The sequence below is a fragment of the Phalacrocorax carbo genome, chromosome 5, assembly GCF_963921805.1.
Source record: "Phalacrocorax carbo chromosome 5, bPhaCar2.1, whole genome shotgun sequence".
NCBI classification, from domain to species: Eukaryota; Metazoa; Chordata; class Aves; order Suliformes; family Phalacrocoracidae; genus Phalacrocorax; species Phalacrocorax carbo.
Genome location: NC_087517.1, coordinates 19848440 through 19872132, shown reverse-complemented (window position 1 = coordinate 19872132; position 23693 = coordinate 19848440). Strand labels below are relative to the sequence as shown.

General features: G+C 38.7%; 1 protein-coding gene across 1 annotated transcript in view; it reads left to right on the top strand.

Moving 5' to 3' along the window:
- Positions 1-23693, top strand: part of DPP4 (dipeptidyl peptidase 4) — a 41050-nt gene that overhangs the window by 15507 nt on the left and 1850 nt on the right. Inside the window, exons 11-25 of the mRNA XM_064451469.1 lie at positions 3308-3443; positions 3599-3643; positions 6305-6409; positions 6510-6577; positions 6768-6821; positions 7290-7414; positions 8364-8411; positions 8882-8980; positions 11070-11139; positions 12747-12941; positions 13861-13915; positions 16055-16154; positions 17757-17821; positions 23048-23120; positions 23371-23444. Of these exons, the coding sequence (XP_064307539.1) occupies positions 3308-3443; positions 3599-3643; positions 6305-6409; positions 6510-6577; positions 6768-6821; positions 7290-7414; positions 8364-8411; positions 8882-8980; positions 11070-11139; positions 12747-12941; positions 13861-13915; positions 16055-16154; positions 17757-17821; positions 23048-23120; positions 23371-23444 (1312 nt within the window). The remainder of the gene's footprint in view (positions 1-3307; positions 3444-3598; positions 3644-6304; positions 6410-6509; positions 6578-6767; positions 6822-7289; positions 7415-8363; positions 8412-8881; positions 8981-11069; positions 11140-12746; positions 12942-13860; positions 13916-16054; positions 16155-17756; positions 17822-23047; positions 23121-23370; positions 23445-23693) is intronic.

The window sequence follows — 23693 nt, the reverse complement described above, 5'->3', positions numbered from 1 at the left end:
ATGGCATATTCCATGTATGTTATATTCAGAATGTGACAAGTTCTTGGCTCATCACATTCGGTGGAGTCTAACTATGGTGAAGTCATTTCACAGTACAACTTTAATATGAGCAAGTTTTGGTATAATCAAATTATAATATATGTATTCCAATTCACTGGAGGGGGGGGGTGGGGAGGAACCACAAAACAAAACGTTAATGGTAAGTGAAGATTTGATTTCACTGGAAGCAAGTCTCCTTGCTAAGGCAAGGCATCATGGTTGTCTTCAGATTTATGCTTAAAATGTTTGTTTTCTTTGGAGACGTGGTGAAAACCAGCACCTCTCACAGTAAATGGAAAATTGTATTTCTCAAAATGCCACTGGAAATGCACAACATGATATAAATGTATTTTGTAAAGAGCAGCTAAACTGATTTAAAATGCATGCACACAGAATTTGGTATCCCAGATCTTGGGTTTTGTTTTTTCTTTTTAACAGTATTGTGGAAATTTTTAGAGGCTTGCACTTACAAACATGATGGGTATGGAAGCACGGGTTATACTGATAAACTTCAGGAAGAGCAAAGGAGGTCTGTTAGCTACTGCATAAACCCAGCATTTTTTATGTGGTGGCCAAAAAGCTATAACTGGAATATCAGTGCTGTTCCGTTTCAGTCCTCACCACAGTGTAACTAACATCTCTATGTAACTGAGATATGCAAGTTTTTATGAATATGTTGTTCTCTATCCTTTCTCTACAATAACACTGCAATAGCTAGGTGTTACATAGCTGTTGCGTGCTGTTTTGCCTCCAGAACTTCAGTGCCTCAGAATTATGATCCCTTTTATGCTTTGGTCAGTTCTGGTTAAGATCTGTGGTGTCTTAGGGTTATGTTTTAACTTTTGTTAATGCCTAATGAAAGCTGAACAACGCTGCTGTGTGACCTGGGGGGAATAACTGTCATCTGTCTTCCAGCCTGGTACCCATCTGGCTGACACAGGCCTCGAGTTATATGGACTTAATCCATTTTTAAATGAATGTAACACTCTGTAGATCAGGATTAATACAAAGATAAATCAAGTATTGAATGATGAATGCAAGGATTGAAACTTGCTCTTTCTCCCAATGGCTGATCCAAATAATGGTTAAACCTCAGCATGTGTGTCCTGCAAACACTGAGGTGGCCAGAACAAGTCTTGGGGAATTTTGCAAGAGCAAAAGTACCTGAGGAAAAGGCAAGTGATAGGCAATGTTGCTGTTGGGTAGTTTTGCTCCTGGAAGCACAAAGGAATGAATATTTGCACAGTATGTATATTTATACCACTGTATGATAGGAAAGGTTAATTTTTGTGGTAGAAAATTCTATTTTTACTTCCTTGGAGCTAAATTCTGAGTAAAACTAAGTCTGAATTGGTGGCATAGCTCAACCCACCTGCTGGGTGGGGATTTCGAGGGGCAGTGCCCCTGCAAATAGTTGCCTGTTGCAGGACTATCCAGAGCTTTCTATATGCGCAGCAGTTGTACCGCCACATTTGAAGGGGGCACACCACACTCCTGTTTCAGAGAAGATTAATTTTCTGTCAAGGGAAGCTGCGAAAGCCTGGAATGGCACTGCTTTGCCACGTAAGATGGTAGTTGAAACCTGACACAAATGACCAGCAAGAAATCCATACAGCGTTTAAACACCACTTTTAGCATCACGGGTACAGGGGGCTCCTGTTGGCTAACAGGAGGACGAAGGCAGTGGATGCTTCTTGTCTGAAATTATCTTTCCTAATAATAAGTCATCTTTGGAGCAGAGAGCTCCAGACAGCGATTGCAGGAATATCCCTTCTCAGCAGCAAACGAGGAAGGGCATTGCAAAATTATTGTACTCTATACTTGGGTTAACATTTCATGGGTTAGTTAAAATTTTATGGCTGATTAAAACTGAAGGTGCATTCCTAGTCTCAAAAATAACTTTTAAATATTTATTATGTTATAATAGTAAATCTTTTTTGTTGTTGTTTTTAACTCATACTGTCCATCTTGTCTGATGGAGGATTTATAGTCTCCAGGATTGTTATTAACTTCTCTCACTTGGAAGGAACAAAAACTGGGGCGCTAATTCCCCTTTCATAAAACAAGGGAAACTACTACTATAGGTACATGAAGAATGGCAGTTTCTTTTTTATTTTTTTCCCCAAACAAGCTCCTGCAGAGTGCTTTTATAATATTATTGGTCTAAAGTAGACTGTATGAAGCCAGTGACAGTAGCAATTAAATGACCTACCAACTTCCCAGTCAAATATGAATGTGAAAATAGACCTTCTTTAAATGTGATTTCTAAACTGTAATCTAGAAATAGATCTGAAAGTGGTCAGTAACCCGTTGGCATGTATTTTTAATCCGTCCACACTAATTGTAGTGTTTTCTTTTTCCTTTTTTCTGTCCCCCTCTCCCCCCCCGCACAAATGATCACGAAGATATTCGCTCTCATCACAAAACTTCCCACACAAAGTTAACTAACTTTGGGGAAAAAGGGAACATGAACTTGGAACTAAGTCAAATGTGCAAATTCCAGTTAAAAATGTATACTTGCCTTGGAGGGGAGGTTTGTTTTATTTTAGTTCATAATGCTTCAGGAGATAGGAGAGATCTAAAATAAGAAAAGACAAGTACATCTAACAGATCGTAATGGTAAACAAAACCACTTGAATTTTCTGTGGTGCCTTTTTAAAACTAATATACAGGAATATTCATTAAAATGATATTTTTTTCAGATACTTCAGTTCTTCGTATCAACAAGATGGTACTCTGAAGATGAAAGTAAAATATTCAAATAGTGATATCTCTTCTTGGTACGATCTCTCCCTCCATTCTAATGAATGGAAGTAAATTGAACAAAGCAATGTATCACTCAGAGTGCTCACAGGCAACCAGCCTCATGCAGCCTAAGGATAAAGTTCCAAAATCTAAGACCCATAGAACTTAATATTCAGAAGAATTTCCTCTAGATGCACATAGTACAAGATTTATGAACAGTCTGGAGTAGCTATTGTTTCATGCATTAGAGGATAATGATCTGTCTGTTAGAATTTAATTGCAGTCTTTCTGGAAGTGGGTATATACAAACTGGTATGAATGAAAATAACCAAGGCATCTACTAGCACCAAAAACGATTGACCAAAAAAATGGCACAATTAGGTTTGCATCATTGTTTATTGTTGAGGAGTAGATTGAAATGAAAATAGCCAGATGAGTCTCATTCATTGAATTGCTGAATGCTATTGTATAGTATGCTATTACAGAGAGGAATTTAAATGTCTAATGCTGTTGCTGTTTTCAGGGATCATTATTTGAGTGTTGTAACATGGGTGACAGATGAAAGGATATGTCTGCAGTGGCTCAGAAGAATTCAGAATTTTTCAGTCCTCACAGTCTGTGACTTCGAAAGCGCTACTGGTAGTTGGTCATGTCCACAGGTAAGAAAAATGAGGTGGGAGAGTCACAATGCTGGATAAACGAAACTAGAAAGGAGTAGGGTATCTCTGTATGCTGTATGTTTATCTTTGTAGAAACATAGCCTGATGTAAAATAAACATAGTTGTTGTGGGATTGTTTGTTTTTTCTTTCTTAGGAAAAACAACATACCGAAGAAAGTACTACTGGCTGGATTGGCAGAGTGAGTGTTCAATTTCTACAACTGCCGCATGCTAGATAACGCTGATTGTTAAGAAAATTTCATATGAGCCCCTTGCTGGTTGCAATGCCTCCTGTGTGCGGGTCTGATTATTCACTTGTTGCATTTTACACGTACGGGAAAAAATGTCTCAAATAGAGCTGCTGTGCCACCCTGCTCCCAGTTTTAAGCTTTTGTGGGTATTGGGTTCTGAACTCTCAGGCTGGGCTGGCAGTACAGCATGGCTGGAGCTGTAACTGTGGCCCTGTGACCCGTGCATCATGTTCAGCTTGCCAAAAAGCAGAGTGCTCCTTCCAGGCTCCTTTTTAATTCTGACCTACTGCTTCAGTAGTGGTAGGTAGGGGCGTGCAAGAGCCAGAATTCAGAATTCGCTTTGTTCAGGGGGAGTTGTCAGTTTTGTTGGTTTGGCTGCTCTCCAGTCTTCCTGCCACCTCCAGAATTATCTAGGTGATAAAATGTATTAAGAAGTGTATCCTGTAACCTTTGAATCGTATTGGAGGAACAGCGTAGAGGACAAAAGTAACTTTTAGTGTTTCAGGTTGCCGCAAACCATTCCAGGTTCTCCTTGGGGTTTTATTTATTCACCTCCCGCCCCCCCCCCCCCTCCCCCCAATATCCATTGGAGAGAACTGGGGACAAGATGCATGTAACTGACCAGATTAAAATTTTCATACACTTCTGCCAAACCAATCGCTACTGTCTGGATGATGCTTTCCAAGCTGCCTCTCAGTCCTTTTGTACATGGTAGAGAGTAGGCACCTAATGAACTACACAGAAGATCTGGGGGAAGTGAAGCAGAGATGCAAAAGTTCAGACTTGGAGGGAGAAATGAGTTTCAGAGTTTTTGATGAGAACACAGAGTACACTTTCCACTCCCGCATTTTCCACACACTGATTATGCTTTAGTCACTAATTCACTTTTGAAGTCAAAAATGAAAGTTTAAAGAAATGCAAAGAGGGAGGCAACAGCAGGGATGAAATCATCCGCAGTATGAAGATGAGAGATCAACCCACCTGCTGTCAAATTTGATATGGAAAGGAAGGCCTTAACGCTGACACATTTTGCTTCTCTGCAGCAAAGGCTTCACAATTAGACAATGTGATGATCAAGCTGCAGACTTTGTAAACAGTTGTGCAAAATGAGAGGGCAAAATGCGAGTCTGTGCCATTAAACTAGGTTGTTGGTTTTTTGTTGCTTTTAAAGAGACAACCCACATCTTAGGAGCTGCTGGAAGAAAAAGATAGTCTTACTGTATGATTCCTGGATTTGAGAAGGGAGTGGAAAGTAGGGAGGATTGAAGAGGGGATAGGAAAGGTATATTTATTCCTTTCTTTTATTCTTATCTACTTAAGGATGATAAAATGACACTTGACTGATACGGGATTCTTTTTTTATATATACATATGAGAGGTATACACACACACACATATATGTATATACAATTCATATAAGTGTATATACAAACTTAAGTTCTATATGTGTAAAATATAGACATAAACTTCTCTTTGTATCTATAGCTTTTTCTTTTTTTCAAAAATCAAGATGAAATTATACTTAATCTAGGAATGCTCAGAACAGCCTGTGTTACTGCATAAGGCTTCCAGGTCATGAGCTAAGTTAGAGCTTGCCAGTTGAGTTGAAGGAAAGTCACACTTTGAAAAAGCAAGACTGTGATAAGGGAGAAGCTTGCAAAATATTTGCCACGTTATTTTTTGCAAAAATATTGCTAGGGAAGAAGAAGGGATTACCTGGAGCACATAGGTTAGGGAGACGCGAGGTCTGTCATTGTTTACTGAGTGACCGGAGGCAAGTCACCTCACTTCTCTGTTTCACTTACTATTTCAAAAACATATGTAACATCTCAGAGGTATTGTGTTGTGTCAGTTGGCTAATTGACGTTTAGATGTTTTGGACGTGTATCACAGAAATAACTTATTTCATTCAGCTCAATTCTGTTCCTCTGTTTTTCTCTCTACCATGTGGAGCACATCCAAATGACAGTCAGTAGAAGGAATCCATTAATTTCTGTCACTTCCAATTGATAAATGGATAGTTCCTTTATGAAAATATTGTTCCAGTGATCACCTACTTACTAGAAAAATTTCATCTTGGAAAGCAGCTTATTTTCTTTGAAAAAGGGGGGAAAATTTTCGCTTCGAAACTAAAAAGAAAAAATTAAGAGTTTAAAGAATTTTTTTCAAAATTATGTGTTTTAAAATGGGAAATTCAAGGATAATGTGTATTTGCAGTGTTTCCAGGGCTATAGCTTACAGCTGCATGTTGGCACTGGACAGAATAAGACAGCGGCTTTGAAAGTAGATGCACATGTTGTTTCCTAAAATGGTAGGAAACCAGAAATACCTGGAGGACTTCGGATTCGATGGTGGTGGGAGTGGACATAGGTCATTACCAGGACTAATACTTGGGAAATTCTGCTTCTTAAGGAGCAAGAAATATTTTAAGTATGTTTACTTTTAGGGTGGTGGCTAGAGATTCTACCTGCTAAGTCAGCAGGCAAAAATTTTTGCACTACATTCAGTGACGCATTGATTTAAGTATTGAAACTCCTCTGTTCAGAGATATCAAAACCTAGGTTTACCATTTTGTTGTTTGCTTTAATAGATGTCTCTCTTGTGTTCAAGTTTCAGCCATCTGTCCCTCACTTTGCACCCGACAATACTACCTACTACAAAATCTTCAGCGACACAGTAGGTTACAAGCACATCCATTACATAAAGGGCTCACAGGTAAGTAACAAGGTGTAGTCACTGCTGACTTGGGTTTCTCCTTGTGATTGAGGAGCTTCACGTTCTACTTTTTTGCCCTGCCTGTTTTCCCTCCCTCCAGGCTCCAGTACCTATTACTTCAGGAAAATGGGAGGTAATCAGCATAGAAGCTGTAACCAGTAACTTTTTGTAAGTATTGTAATTAAGATATCGATTCCTAGGAGGGCTTGTAACAAGGGTCTAAGCAAGCAGGGAGGGAGAAGAGGGAGAAGGTGTCACTTAACTCACTAAAATCTGATCTAAACATATAAGATAATCCTTTAAATATTGTAAAGTACTGTAAACGCTTTACCTAAACCAGTATGTTTTGCTTTTATAGGTACTACATTAGTAATGAAAACGGTGGAAAGCCAGGAGGAAGAAATCTTTACAAGTAAGAAATTTTTGCTGCAGTATGAGTAAAATATTTATTAATGAAAAAGAAATTCTAAGGAAAAGTATTGCAAAATTAAAAGATTAGGATGTTTATAGACTAATGTGGGATCCTAGAGAGAATATTTAATTAAAATCAGTGTAGGAGTATAAACTGTAAAAACAACTAAAATATTTTCCTGTAAATTTAGTTAATAAAGGGAAATTTTTAAAAGAAACAACCAGTTCTCAAGCAACAAACCCCTAAAGAAAACCTCCCCTGCTTTTTTTTTTCCCCAGTATTAATTGAATGCAAAATTTTACAATCTACTTTCTCTACTTTTTAAAGCAATAAGAAGTTTATTCCTGAATTTTATAATAGTTCATTCGGTTGTCTTATTTAAAAAGCATTTATTTGTTTAGCATCGTTTTTAAAAAAAAAAAAAAAAGTTGTCTTTCTTCTCTGAAATGAAGTTCATCTACTTTGCAGAGTGCTCTTGGAAGGCAGTTCAAATTCTCCTAAATGTGTTAGCTGTGATCTGAATCAAGAAAGATGCCAGTATTATTCTGTGTCCTTCAGCAAAGACGCACAATATTATCAGCTAGATTGTCATGGTGAGTTTATCTGGAATTAATTGACATAAGTACGACTCACTGATCAGTTGGGTGGGGAAGTTCACTTTGTCAACATCTTGAAATGCACTGCGTAAGAATATGTGTTGATATCGTTGGATAAATGCATTGGCAGCAGAAAAACATACTACCTCCTAGGCTCAAAAGTGTCTTCATGAAAATTACAAGGATAAAATTTGATAGTTCTATCAGTAGACCCGAAAGGTGCAAAACACTCCTGTCCACTGTGCATCTCCTTAAGAGCTGCATGGGGAGCTCTGTCCATAGAATGAATTTGGAGGCTCTGGGAGTAAGGTGAGCAATAGGGTGGGTAGAGAGAAGTGCTCTGTGTGTGGGAATAAAATTTAGATAGATAGTGCTGTTCCAAAAAAATCTAATTAACATAATCTTGTTAAGCAGTGGGACTGTAGTCTGTCTCTGACCTGTAAGTGCTTGTGCTAGGTAGTACAAGACATAAATTAATCAAATGGTGGGAAAAAGAAAATCTTCTCTAAAATTTCCCTTAAATTGAAATGTATGTTGTTTTTTAAGATGCCAAGATCTTCCTTGATCTGTGGGCTAGAAGGACAGACAGCAGAGAGGGAATTGTTCTATCAGGTTGTAAAAATGGTTGTTTGAAAGAAAACTGCTGTGGCCTCTGTGGCAAGGCTTACTGACATCCAAACCATGGTTGACAGCCAATAGGTAGTCTTTGCTAATGAGTGGAAGTTTAATTCTTCAGTACCTCACAATCATATGGTTCACCTGCGAGACAGTCTGACTATTTTACAGGATCCTGTGGCTTGAGTTTGGGCCCTACTAAAAATCCAGCTTGTGCAGACTGGAGGGAAATGAGTCCTGAGCTTTTATAATTCACCCACTTCCAAATACTTTGCAAGGTTTATGTTTTGAGACAGCGTGCAAACATGAAGGTTTTGTGCTCTATTAACAGGTCCTGGCCTGCCTGTATCTACTCTGCACAGAAGCAGTGATGATCAAAGTATGGGATTGTCTTAAATATAATTTGTATTGCACTGTAAATTTATTTTAATTTTGTTCTCATTGCTTAGTATAATATTAAAATACCAGTTATAAAGGGTCAATTTAATTTCAGATAATTAATAGAGTTAACCAGAAGAATAAATTATATAGCTTGGCATATGTTTATTCATAGTTTATTTAATATTATATATTGTGCTAGAAAACAGTGAGTAATGTATGACTTATTTACTGGATAATTGTTCAGTTTTTCTGAAATTGCATTTAGATTAAAAACGAGGAAACCAGCTTTCTGATTACTAAATGACTGAAGGAAAACTATCTTGTAAACATTGAGAGAAAAAACAAAAAACTGCAGTGAACTAAGACTGCAACATGTAGATTGCATTTTTAAAGTGGTTCATAATTAAAGAGCAGTGCATTTGAAAATAATGGATTTAATCTTTGACTCTTACTAAGTCTGTTGTTTAGTCCTCAGATACTTGGAAAATAACACTGAACTGGAAAATTCATTGAAAGATATTCAGATGCCTTCAAAAGAGTTTGGTACCGTTAGGGTAGATAGATATGGTAAGTTCAAAAACACGTTTTACCTTTCTCTCCCCTTTCACAAAGTGCTTCAAGGTCTTCTGCTGAAAAGCATGACAGAAAAGATGGGTGTAGTGGGGATAATTGCAGTTACTCAGCACCTAGAGGCAAGACGATTTTTTCTTTTTTTTGACATCTCCAAACATTGTGGGGGTTTTTTTCTGAAATCCCCAAATATTCTTCTCTAAACTATGCTTTTTCCCTAGTGTGATATCTTAATGTTTTCATGATGAAGTGGCTTAACTCCTCTTTTCCTTTGTAATTACCTGAAGAAGAGAAGTTCCTAACAGCACATTAAATAAATAAACAAGAGGAATGGGGGTTGGGGTACAAAGCTCATAAGCATTGTTGAATTTAAATTAAATTATAAATTCAAGTAGGTCTTAATTTACACATACAAGTCCCTTTGGTTTGTATTAGCAGTTTGGGATAGTGGAGGAGAAGTTCAGTTACTGTCAAAAAAAGGACACAGAATCTAAATGGAGAAGCTTGCAAAATCATTTAGGCTTCATTTCAACATGATCACCTTTGAGTTTGTGTAGGGGAGTATTTGGATTGAATAGTCATGTTCTTAAAAGCATGTTCATGCTCCAAGAATACATAAACCTCTGAATACAGACTAGAATGAAATACTAGAAAATGAACTGCTAATGCTTTGCTAGTGGTGGTCTTCTGAATTTGCATGCCTGGGTACAGAGGCTTTCTTGGTGGGCTCCTAGGCTGAGGAATGTCAGATAGACCAGCAGTGGGAAACCTGGCACCTGTCTAAGCTGTTCTTTCTCCAGCCTTTGCTACTAGCTTTTCTCTTCATGACAAACTTCCTCTTGATAATATGAATGAATATTCTTAATAGAATTATACTCTACAAACTGTATTGAGTTCTGTCAGTCATTGTTAGCTGGTTGTGGTTTTTTTGATGCCTCCCTCCTTCCACTGTCACCTTATTTATATAATAACTCTCTTTATCTTTGTGTTTTCTGTCTTTTATTTCTGTCACATTTTTACTAGGGCTAAAGATGAAATCTTCCAGGCAAGATGGAGGTTTAAAGATGTTCTTCGTGCTATCAGTTGTATATTCATCTTTTTATTCCTCTTTGTTCTTACTACTTCATCTCTTCAGGGTAAAAGTTTTTGGGTAAGGGGAATCTATTTTTAATGACACAAATATGAGAAATGAATCCATTTATGTAGTCCTACCTCAAGATCCAAGTCTGCTCACAAATCCGTGTATGTTATGAAAGAAGAAATCCGCTCCCATAACTTTAGAGTACACAAGTTATGCAAAAAACGAAAATGAGTATTTTCATGTGTTCAATTTAGATTGTTAAATTTTCAGTGGTTTAGTGTCATGCGTATTCACACCTGGACAAATTTCTGAATGACTTGCGCTCTGGCTATTACTGCAGTGCAGTCCATCAGCATCGCTTCACGCTTCCTTTGCAGCATTAGTTCTTTTAAAATTCGTGAACGAACAATCAAGCCAGTTGGTTTGCAAAACTTACCTGCTGTGCATTTAGAATGTTCAGCTAACTCTCAGCCAACTTGGGTGGAAGGAGTAACATGGATGGAACTGGAATCAAAGTTGCTTGGGAAATAATAGATATCTGGGTATGTTTCTTGGGTACTTTACAAACTGTCATGCAAAGCCTATCTGACAGGTTCAAAATATTTAAAATTTCTTTTTAGTGCTGGGAGAGAAATTTGCGTAGAGAAACATTTTTGAGCTAGTGTCAGATTTACCGCTGTATGGACTTACAGGTTTTACATGTAAGCTTATAATCTAGAATAATGTTACGAGGCAGCATGTTGAGTCCCTAAACTACTACTACTTATTATTATTATAGACATTCCAGTTCCGGACTTCCTGCTAACTTAGCTGTAAAACTTGAAAAATATATATATATATTAAATGAGCCGGGGAATTTTAGCTGTATATAATATTAGGACAGTTCAGATGAAACTACTTTTTAATTTTTAGGGAGTACCTCAAATGTGCTCTTGTATGAATTGCAATGCATGTCAAATTACTTCACTGAAGAACTGACCTAAGTCAAACTCTTTTCACTTTTAGACCTGTGGTATCAAATGATACTGCCTCCCCATTTCGATTCATCAAAGAAGTACCCTCTGCTCCTTGATGTGTAAGTCTTCAAGTTACATGTCAATGTTGTGTTAATAATCACTTTCACCTACTTCAAATGCTTTTAATAAGATTGGGAAACACAAAACTGGCATGTTTTCAATTACTTCTCGGAGTCGTTTTAAGAGGGAAAGAAAAAATGAGGTGTATCCCAATTTGTGATAGGTTCCTGTACTATCATTTGATGTAATGCTTAACAAGTACATATTTTGATGCTGGCAGTGAGGCCGATACATTCTGTATCTGATTTAAAAGCCAGGATAGCGTTAGTTTACATTAGGAATAATATTCAATGAAATTACATTCCGGAATGTAACCTTGAATAAGCTGTATATCCTAAAGCTGAAGTAGTGGGTGTGACGTTGCATTTTCTCTGGTATTTGACTGTCAAGTGGTGTTAACAAACTGCATCCTGGGGTCAGGATTGCATTTGCTGTTTTTTCATAAATTTAAGACCATGAGCATGTGCTGTTTGGTCCATTCTCGCTCAAGCACTTCTGTTCATGCTGGTGTGTTTTCTTCAAACTGGAAATTACTCAAATTTAGCTATTCATTAAAATAGAAATGTTAACCTTTTCCACTTTTTACAGAAAGCTGACTCCACAAAGAAACTAGCTGTTAATTGTTAGGCACATCTTTATATAATGTAATTTGGTATCACTGTAATACTTTGTGATACACTTATTGAATGTTTTAATCAGCAGTCAGTGCTTTTTGCTTGTTAAGATTTATTTTGGTTTTGATTCTATCCTTATTGACTTACTGGGGCCTTTGTCAGGATCACTTCTGCTTCATGGTGTTCTTGATATCAGAAATTCCTTCAGCAGTGTCAGGATCCATAGTGTAGAGGAAAAATATATTCATATATAGAATTCCTAGTAGTTTTTTCTTTGCTTTTAAAACCAGGAAAAAAGGATTATAGAGCCATAAGAGCCACTCTTCCATTTCTTACTCTGTTGACAGTGGCTATAGAAGTACACTGCAAACAGAATTTTCCCATCTACACACTTGGAGTGTGATTTTGTAGTGCTCATGTGCTTCAGAATCTTTTAAAATAAAAAGTTATAATTATAGTTTTGCTTCCTCTTTCTTAGCCTGCATAAGAACTAGTTTAAACTGTAGGGAACACTGGTGAGATACTAAAAATGCAGAAAAAGATCTTTTTCATTTTCCCAAATGAAGGCTATTTGTTGATTTCAGACTTAAACCAAATAAACCATGAGTAAATGGAACAGAAACAGTTAAAGAGCATCACTTCAAAACTTAGATGACTGGATATGCCAACACAAAGAAGAATTTGGTTTGAATTTCTGATAAGCCACTTAAAGTCAAAATAATGGAAGTTTCTTATTAGAATAGAAAGCAATCAAACAAATAAAATCCAATCTGCTTTCTTCATTAACAGTTGACATTTTAAAAAAGCACAGTGCTTTTAGTGTCCAGGCAAAGCAGCAGTTTGGAGTCAGTGAGTGATGCTTTACTTGTTTGCTTAATGTGATTTATCCTTTTTTAGTGACTGAAAATTGTCAGCAATAATTATATTTCAAATACTTGATGCAAGAATGTGTGGAGAGTAGATGCCTGAATTCTGTGGCATTTTTCATCCAGGTATGCAGGACCCTGTAGTCAGAAAGTAGATTATATCTTCCGGATCAGCTGGGCTACTTACCTTGCAAGCACCGAGCAGATCATTGTGGCCAGCTTTGATGGCAGAGGAAGTGGATACCAAGGGGATGAAATTATGCATGCAATAAACCGAAGGCTGGGAACATATGAAGTGGAAGATCAGATAGCAGCAGCCAGGTGAGCTATAGTGAAATGGTCAGTGCCGACCCCCTCTTTTCTGTACTTATTGTGTAGGGGGAAAAAAAGGTGATGTTTTCGAGTGGTCATCTTGAAATTACTGGCCAAAACATAACTAAATTCTACATTGATTTTGTGTGCTGAAGTGTGTCATTTATGGGCCAGCCATCATTTAATGCTTAAAAAGAGAAGAGTTAATGCTGTAATAACAAATTTACCCTATCCTTGGTTTTATAAAGGTGATAACCTGCCACGTTAGTAGAAGAGCATGCTACCAAGGAACTTGGAGCTGGAAGTTTCACTACAAGCTTTTTTGCAAGTTTCTGTTGTGACAGAGTTATTTGTATGAACTACTCAGCCTTTACATCATAGTTCATCTTTGTCACTTGGTTTATGCCTGTAGAACCTCACTAAAGCAAATGATGTCAGTATAAATCTCTCAGAATCGCAAAGAGGTGATATGGGGTTTTCTTTTTAGCATTTAAAAATATTAAGAAGTTTAAACACATAGCATTTCGGAACCTTCTTTTTTTTTTTTTTAAACCCTCACTGGATTTACAGGTGTCAGCCTGTCCCTTGCTGCTGCAATTTGAGTGTTGCTCCTTTTTCAAAGGAAAAACAAAAAGTGACGCAGGTGGTGAAATCTAACCTAATACAACACAAATGTCAGTGAGTGTGGCTTGAGAGCTTTTACAGACCGTCCAGGTTTTGGTTTTTCACATGCACAGATGTTTTTATGAATCAATTGAAGGCACACATGCCTGAAGTATTGCATATTTTTATATGCAGTCATTATGATGAAGTGGGAAACGCTTATTTGTACAATAGAAAGAGGCAGACATGACGAAAAATAGGCACATCTGTATGATGGCAGATACCTTCAATCCACTAAGCAATTAATTATTCTGTTTGCTTTTAGAAAATTTTCTGAAATGAGCTTTGTTGATAAGGACAGAATAGCTATTTGGGGTTGGGTAAGTACTCAAAGAAGTTTGGTTGGCTTATTATTTAATCGTAACAACTATTTGTTGTGCTGCTGGGTGCCTGAGGTGCTGGAGTACTTAGTGTGAGGCACCTCCGGGGCATGGCACAGGCCAATAACTGAACTGATGAAGTACATCTTGCAAGTGCCTGTATACATTGTCCCTTTGCAAGCATTCAGGAGCCTTTGAAACAGAAATTAGGACTACTAGAGGGATTAAAAACAATTTAAATAGATACTGCCAAGTTCCTATGTGCAAGATGAACCAATATTTAAAAAACAAATCCAAGTATATATTCACTAGTGTCTGTTTGTATTAGTTGGATTACTGTAATTTTTTAAAAAAAGATGTAAAACTACATGTGAACCAGCTGCGTGCCATGGTGGTTGTGTTTTTACTAGTAGCCTGAAAATACCTAAATTGCTATATTGTTGTGTTTGGCTATATTTTATTTCAGCAGTACTTCCAACCAGAGGACAGATGTCTCTGACAGGTTTTAAAGACACATGAAAGTCACAGTAGAGGGTAGTGTTTAATAGCATATACATACCCCCTCAGCTGCAAGGCTAAGTGCACATGTAGTGTTAGTGATATCTATTTGATTCAAACTCTGAACGTTTCTCTCGCGAAATGCTGTTTCACTGTGTTTTTTCTGGTGTCACAGGGAGTATTTTTGCATGCTCTGCTTAAGTGTACTCTGTTTAAGTATATACAGGATTGCATACAGGATCTTGAATTAAATTGCTAGCTGAAATTTAGTCACTGCTGGTGACAGGCACCAGTGAACAAATTGCTTGATGGCAAGATGACGATGATGGTGCCTTTAGTAGCTTTTCTTGCATGCATGAACATCTCTGTGTTGTATGAAGTCAAGGGTAGTAGTATTAACTTTATTAACTTTAATTAATTTAGTTAATTAAAGTATTAACTTTAGTGGCAGGGAAATTCTTTCTTCAGAAATGGAGGACTTAATGCACTTCTCGTACTCCTTATCAGCCTCAGGATGAGTAGTTGAAGGGCAGTCCTCTTTGGAGCTAGGTTGTGGTTATGCACCTTGGATACTGAACCTGTGGACAAACTGATTGTCTTCATTTCTTGAGTTTTCAGATTGTCAATGTTTCATTGTCAGCCTGTCACTATGTACGTTAATTTTGTTCGTCATAGGTTTGGCAGTAATAGCTTTACTGTGGCCAGGTTAGGCAACATACTTATAGGGTTATATATTACTATATAAAAAGTATATATAGGGTTTAATTACTAAGTGCATGCATTACTTTGCTGATCTCATTGGGAGGACCTAAGTATTGACATTAGAGCAAACGTTTAAGGGTTTTGAACTAAGATACAGTTCTGTTTGCCTGTAATCTGGCCTAAGGCAGGAACGAGATCCAAAAAGTGCTCTTCTTTTTGAACGTGGATGGGCACTTTTTCCTGAAGAACCCCTTCAGACTCTAGTGAGGGCAGTCATTTGGGCAGTCAGTGACATTGTTTAGGTATCTTGCTGCCTGGATGCTTGAGTGTGTCAGATATTTACTCATCTGTGTATCGGGCTAGACTGCGAGTGAATTTTCTGTGCATAGCAAGGAGCGAGTTGCTGCACAGTTCCTCCCACAGACTCAGCAGAAGATGCTTCGCTCCCCAGTCACAGTCTTGCTCTTGACGCTTTGGAGGAGAGTTAGCAAGTGAGCTGCCGTAGGCCTGCTCCGAGGGAGTTGTAAATTTTCAGATGCCCTGGTGCAACTACTCATCAGGCGCGTTGTGGGCCTGAGCTCTGCTTCCACCCACTCCCCCAGCACGGTGAGGGACACAGCAGTTCAGCAGTGTCTTGTTTCCTGTCTTTCGCTGCTGCCTACAGTGCTACCAAACACTGTCATCCTTAGCTGAGTCACAGTTCAGCGGCGTTTGCACCCCTTTTCCCCAGCAAGTTCTCATTCATCAGCGTCACAGCTGCCATGCGCTGTTTGATGCCTGTTTCCCCCACTGAGCAGGCTGGGTGAGATCTGACCCAAATTCAGAATGGAGTTCATTAATATGAAAAACGCTGAGCCTATAAATGTCTGATGAACCGTTTAGCAGATGGGCCCCATCCTTTTCTTCCCAACTAAAATAACAGCAATGTTTTCTTCTCAGTCGTATGGGGGATATGTGACCTCCATGGTGCTTGGCTCTGGAAGCGGCGTGTTCAAGTGTGGAATAGCGGTTGCCCCCGTGTCACGTTGGCAATATTATGGTATGTGATGGCTTCCTCGTTACAAGGATTCCCATATGTCTTGCAGTGCACATGCTGCAAAGTGTTGATTCATAGCGCAGAACTTTGATTATCTCCTAGATGCCATGTAAATGCCACTTGGTCTGTTTTTATGAACTCATGGGTACTGCATTTCGGAATTAAACCAATTCCCTAAATCTTAATTCCCCTTTTTAAAAAGTCAGATGCACAATTCCAGGTAATCTCTTTAACCCTTAATGAAGGCTAAATTATTGTAATATTTGTAGTATCACTGTAATGTGTCTGTGTTGGCTTTGCAAAGTTGCTGTGGGTTCCAAGTGTTGTGTGTCAGAAATCCATCGCTGTTTGACTTTGCTTTTTCAAAATGCTCCTTCACTTAACAGAACAAACTGGGAGGCTTAACATCAAACTTGCATTGTAATTTACTCTCTTAAAGCAACAGAATAGGATTTGAATTGCCTTTGTTTTTCTTTTGAGTGTAAAATTTTGATTTAATCTAATTAATATTAAGAATAGCTTGATGTGAAGAAAATCTGAACAAGTGGACAAGTCTGTATGTGCTTCAAGCTTACAGCGTGTAAGGTTGTAGTTGCAAGGTGCTATAAATACAGTTATAGGGGCCCTCCTCCCAGAATAAAAAAAATGATATACCATTAAAGATATAATATGTGCTGGTACAATGTGACTACATGTTGACATTTTTATGGTTTTGATTTGTCCAAAAACATTCAAGGGAAAGCTTTCCCTGGCAAACCTGTGCTAAGTAAGGTGTAATTTATCATTCTGTAACTAGCACAGAGGCTGTATAATAGCATATTATTCAACAGATTAAATCATACTGGCAGGTATTAGCAGTATTCCGTTGAGGATGTAGAGATGTTTTCGTAATGTTTTGGACATGAATATTAAGTATGGCAGGAAATATTTTTTTTTTAATTAAGGACCTCTAAAATTCCCCTTGTAGTTGGGTTACGTAAAGGAGAGGGTTATGGAGGCATGCATATTCAGCATCAAAAAAACCCAGTGCGACAATGCTGATGAGAAGTCAAATGGACATTGGAATATGGTAACAGCATTGATCTGTATGGCTTAAAATAAAGCAGCAAATCTGCAAAAGCAGTAATATGATATCATGCTGGAAAATCTGTGCAGAATCAGAGACACTTAATTTTGACTGTATATAACAGAGCCCAGCTGAGTCCTAATCTACTGCTACATTTTCATTTTGAAGATTTTTTTTTTTTAAGAGTAAATATTTAGATAAAATAGCTGAGATTTTTTCAAATGCTGGTTATTTACTACAAGATTTTCAGTCATTTTCTTAGGATTACTGAAAGAATAACAATAAGGTAACAGTGACACAAAGTACTTTATTAATATTCAGCATTCAGGTGTCCATGGCAACAAGAAGATTAAATATTCTGAATAATGATGGTTACCTACATGCCTCACTGTGAAAAACCTGATTTTTTTTTTTTGTTAATTTATTTATTTTTATTTCCAGTATGCATTCTTATTGTTTGTATCAGTGGGTAAAATTTCTGGTAGACAGACAGACTGAGAATCAAGTAGCATATTCTGGTTTTGTTTTTTTATTTACAGATTCAATATACACGGAGCGATACATGGGCCTTCCTATAGAAAGTGATAATCTGAAGAACTATAATGTAAGAAAGAAATCACTTTATTTCATTTTTTGAAGTGTGCTGTTTCTTTTCTAAACCACTCTATTGTTCCTTACACAGTCGAGTTCCTTCCCCATGGGAAGAAATAAGTTTCTTCCTTCTAGCTATAACTGTTGCATTGTGCTTTTAGAGGCTGTAGTTTCATGCATTTGGATTTGCATGAGGCAGTTACTCCTTGCGGTATGGTGTGGGTTTTCTGTTGTTTGTTTGGTGTGTTGGGGTTTTTTTTGGTTTTTTACATTCAGTTCCATTTGGCTACTTTGCAGACTGTAAAACAAGCTGTAAAAACTGTTTTATTTTAATCACCAAGAAGCAAATTTGTTTTAAAATTTAATATGCTCGTGGGCAAACTGTGCTTTATCTTACACAACGTTTCCACCAAAACAAATGTACTCCAGTTCTTTCTGAAATGTAATTTTTTAAAAATGGGTATTGTGTCAACTTTCTTGCTTTAGGAATCTGCAGGCTTTTTTCAGGGAGAGCAAAATCTCCTAAATATTAGGAAACTTTGACACGTAGGCAAGGCTGGCTGTACTGCAATCATAGCAAACAAATTGCAGACCAACTGAGAGCCAGCGGTGTTGGGGCTGGAATTTTGACCCCATCTCCAGGAGCGCAGGGTGTCCAGGGCTTGGTCTGAAATGACTAATGTTTGCCCAGAAGTGAGGGGATTGCCAGGTGTTCTAGTGGGAGCAAAATACCTGTAGATTTTTTGTTGTCATTATGGCATGATGAACTGTTTGACAACTTGTTGCCTCAGGGGCTTTTTAAGTCACAGGTAGCTGGGTGTAGGACAGAGCCACCCACACCTCCTGTAAGGTTTATTTAAAAAAAAAAAATTCAGATCTAGGTGGAAATACAGTGGCTGTTGGAGAGCTCTGAGGGACCTGAGGGGTGCTTTGTGCCATTTTTGTGCCTCCGCTTTTTGTTTATTGGAGTGTTTCACAGAGCTTGTTCAGCCATGGAGATGCTGGAACCAAACATGGATGTCAGAGGAAAAGAGATGAGGCATTCTCTGTGTCTGGGTTCGTAAACAGGCTAGAAGGAAATTTAGCACTGATTGTGTCTTGATGCACTCTGAAAAATAAGTGTCTGGGAGGGAGGGGGGGAAAGGGTGCGGGTTGTTGCATTGATTTAAAAGAATGGTAAAACATAAACGCATGCATATATGGACTGAAACGTCTGTTTTGACATATCACTACAGTGATCCAGTTTTGTCAACTGCTGTATCAGACGTTCTGGTCAAAATTGAGGACAGTGGTAGTGACTGCTGGACGACTTGGTACTGTGTCTGCCTCTTCTAAGCAGCGAGCTGCTTGGGCCCACTGGGGACTGACCAGCAGCCTGCAGCAGCCTGCCTGCCTTTTCCCCATGGGTTTCTTTAAGGCAGTGGGAACCGTAGGAGGTCTGCGAGGTAGCAGTGTAAATAGAAGTTACTGTCGTCGTGCAGAACTAACGTTAACGCTCTGGGTGCACAAAGTCATTCACCAGCTTCACGGCACAGATGGCAACAGAGGACTGTTTAATCCTTTCAAGCCAGGAGTCGAATTTTCTTGGCATGGTATCCATTGCTGGCAATGGCCACGCTGAAACTGCCAGTACCAAAGAGCTAAAGGTTTCAAATGTGTTACTCAGAGGACTAATTGGGGAGAACGGTGGCTAGGTGGAGGAGGGGTAATTGCACAGATCAGATTGTCACACTTCACTGCTGCTTCTAGAGATAAGAAAATGCAACTTAAGTCCTCATTCGTTGTTAAAAGCCCCAAATAACTATTACTTGGAATTTACTTTTCCATGTAAACCTGGAGGGGTCGGGTGGCTCGAGAAGTGAGTTTGATGCTTTTCATGTAGCATCAATGGAAGGGTTGTGGGATTCTGTTGTTGCTGAAGACCCGTATTGACTTCAGCCCAGCATGTTCCTGGCTTACAGCCCCTTTGTTCCATGTCCCAGTAGCCAGCCTCCTGGCCCCTGATCGCTGATGTGAGCTGTTTTCTGAACTGAGTATTTTTTAGCAAGTAAATGCAAAACATGTACTGAAAGCTCTCCTAGCTGAAGCTGTTAAAGCATTTTTGAACTGTTAACTTCATACTGTCAGGTTTGCATGCTGCATCATATATTCTCTACCCTACTGCATCTGCTATAAAGCTGGCTTGAAAAGTGAAAGGTTGCATAAACTCTGTGCTGTGTGCCCTAATTTAAAAGAAATGGAACTGTGTACACACCTGCTTAGAGAAGATGAGTGCTTCCAGGTGCCTTCCTAATGCACAGAGTATTTATTAATGACTGTATATATATAATCTCAAGACACTAGTTGTGGTAAAAGGGGTGCAGCCCCTCTATTACTGTGACATCAGGTTTCACATTTATAGAAGGAAGAGAACCTGAGATGTTAAATACTCTTTGTCAAGAGCCAAGTCTGAGGGATGAGTCAGACTCATCTAAATAGGCTAATCAGGTGTGATCAGTGCCTTTTAAGGTAGTTGTGAACTATTAAAAATTAGAGCTTTGTAAAAGAAAGGGGCAAGTGTGCCTGGAGCTCCCAATATAACTGTGTTAGGGGTCCTAGGCTGAAGGGCAGAGAAGCTGTCCGCCCAGGAAGAATGTCCCTGATGTAAAAGACTCGAGACTAAATCAGGGCAGAGCTCTAGAGGTCAGATGCAGTAGCCATGTAAAGCATACCGAAGAGACTGTTCAACTTGTGAGAAGATTATTTTGCAGTTCACTCTGAATTTGATATGCTTTTGGCAAGTGTTTGAAACAGTCATAGATTTGGCAATCTTTTTCTAGCAGATTTGAAATGTTCAGTCCTTAAGAACTGCTGCATCATTAGGTTATGCAAAACAGGGTACAATTTTGTAAATATGCCATCTTGTACTGATCTGACATTTGTTCTATTATCTGAGAATATGCTAAAGGGAGAGAGACCTTCAGTTTCAGCCAAACCTTAACTTGTTTGTGGAGTGCTGATAAAATGTTGACTGCTGTGTGATCTTTAGAAAAGCCAGTTACACACAGCAGGGCCTAATGCTCAGTAGCTGTACACGGTACCTTTTCAGAACCTCTGTCCCAGCAGTGTAAGTCTGGAACAGAAGGGGTAAATGACGTATTTGTTTGCTGTCCACTTGAGGTTTGTTCCGCTGATGTAGCTGTTGCTTTGTGCCGTAACAGTGCCTAACTTCATACTGCTCCCTGTCTTGCAACCTTCCTTTTTGGCAGGAGAACTGCGTCCTTAAAGCACATTGTAGGGAAGGGGTCTTAGTGTTATGAAGAGTATGGGTACAGCAAGAGAGACATCACTTGCAAGTGACAAAACAACCTTGAGAAAGTATCATCTCTTTTATGTGTTCCTTCTTTCAAAAGTATTTTACAAATAGCTTTATTTTGTTTAATGCTTGGAGGGGAAAAACAGTGACAGCCTTTTTCTAAAACTGTTTTTGTTAAGTCAAGTTCGCACAAGCATAGCTCAGGTCAGGCTTCCACTCGCAGGAGGTTTGCTGTCCCTTAAACCAGCACCGATTGCTGGAAACAAGCTTACAAAGGTGGTCTGTCAAGTCCCCCTCTGCACATGTGGAAAATGATTCACTCAAAGGATATTGCTCGGTTCTTTTCCTGTTTTTGTATCACAGGGCTGTTACTTTCCGAATCGTTCTTTTGGTTGGCTGCTGTACCAGTGCTCCTCACTGAATCAAAGTCGCCTCTCCAGATTTTGGCACTCTAGTTACTATCTGTTCTTATTCCATGATACCAGCCCGTTTCAATGGATAGTGTCATGCTTCCAGTGTCCATACACTTCCGTGCATGAGAGCGGATTTCTGGTGCACTGCAGCCTTTCGCTATCAAAAGAGGGCAACTGCAGTGTTACAGATCGGAGGATGGTTTCTTCTCTCTGCTAAACTTGCTCTTTAAATTTGGTTGAATAAATACAAAGAACTCGTTTCACTTATGAGAGGGTTGTGGTAGGCTATTCTGCCATTACAAAAGGAATTTAATATTTATGCTTGCTTTAAAGATTCATGAGCATACAAAAGACATCAGGAAATTAGAACACTTCTGTGTTTTGGTAGTATAATGTATTTGACTTTTTGGGGGTACTAAATGCAAATCCCTGTGCAAGGATACACCTTTAGTATGGGGGGGACCCAACAAAAAAAAACCCCACCACATTCTTTTGTTCCTAATATTTGCTATTTTTTTCCTTGCCATAGTAGCTCTTAAGCTGCTGTAATATAGAGAAAACATCCACAGGGATTCAGCCATTTTCAGCAGAGAACCTATAATGTTGCTAATAGAAGGAAACGTCATTCCGTGTACTTTTGCCCCATTATGCTGGTTGTCTTATTGAACCTAAAATGTCTCAGTTTGTCCCTTTTTTCTTCCCACTCTCACGGTACAATGCTGTCCTATTCCCTTTCCTTGCCCAAATTAAAGAACTTACCTGCAATCCTTGCTGTCCTCATTCTTCAGTACCTAGTCGCAGTAGTGAGTCAGGTGGTCAGTATGTTCTAGGGAGTATGTTGTCACTGTGGTTTAAGTTTCTTGATTAATCTCAGTTGCTAATTTTTTTTATCACTGTATTGTATTTCAGTTCCCAAAATGTAGCTTGACTTGTATTTATAGATTTGGTCTAGTGGTTTCCACCTTCAAGTGTTTCTGTATCGTATTTTGGAGGAGAGCATTGTTCTAAACTTCTTGTCAGGCATTTACTTGAGACTAATGAAATACTAGCTCTGTTGACTTACCTGCAGGTAATCGGTAGCGTACGTTTTGGTGGGGAAGATAATGCATGTAATCTCTGCAATATATACTCCTTGCTATCATAGGGTACACTGTTGCCATGGCAACATTTTTTTAAACGTGTCTGCAGTTGCACAGGAAACCTATGGCAAGTGGTGTGCTGCAGGCTAACAACGTGTTAGCAGTGCATTAAATGTGTGTCTCACTCACAAAACTCTTCCCCTCTGGAATTGCCTGTTACTTTGCAGACATAACCCTTGGTAATAATTGCAGACCGGTGCAGAGCAGTTTGAGTGCAAGCGCAGTGCTGTTGGGTACATGAACATGCTACTTGGGGGCAGGGGGGAGCAGGGGCGGTTGTCTTTATCTGAAGGACCCCAGACTGTGTCAACAGCAATGGAAGTCAGTTGGTAGCAAATCATCTTCTAACAAATAGCACCTTTCTTCCTCCCCCCCCCACCTTTTAATTTCAGAGTTCAACAGTAATGGCCAGAGCTGAAAAATTCAAGGAAGTTGAATATCTCCTTATTCATGGAACAGCAGATGGTGAGTTGCAGTTAATTAGACATTTTAGTATTACAGACAGGTTTGCAATTCTGCTACTGACAAAACAAAAGCATGAAGGGGCAAGGCTGTTACATTTACGTCAATAAAATAATACTGCTTTCTGCAACTAATTTGTGTTTCAGTCAGCAGTGCTGGGGAGTCTTCTGTGCTCATTGTTTTGCTTTTCCCCCAGAGTAGTGCAGAAGCAATTTATTGTTTACCTTTTTCCTCTTTTTCTTCCATTTTTCAGATAATGTTCATTTTCAGCAAGCAGCGCAGATTTCCAAAGCTCTCGTTGATGCTGAAGTGGATTTTCAGGCAATGGTATGCTTCTGTTTTGTTTATCATCATACAAATGTGTTTGTATTATGAGAATAATAGCAAAGCTCCCTATTGCTTGGTATAAATCATTTGCCCTCTTAAATGAAAGTTCACATGCTTGCATTTCATGTTCCATAACTGAAATTTTAACATAACACACCCATGTATCGTCTGTACAAAAAAACCTGTAACTCCTCCTCCTATTTGACCGTGTTTACCTGATCTCTCATTTTGTTCATTTTTTTTCTGTTC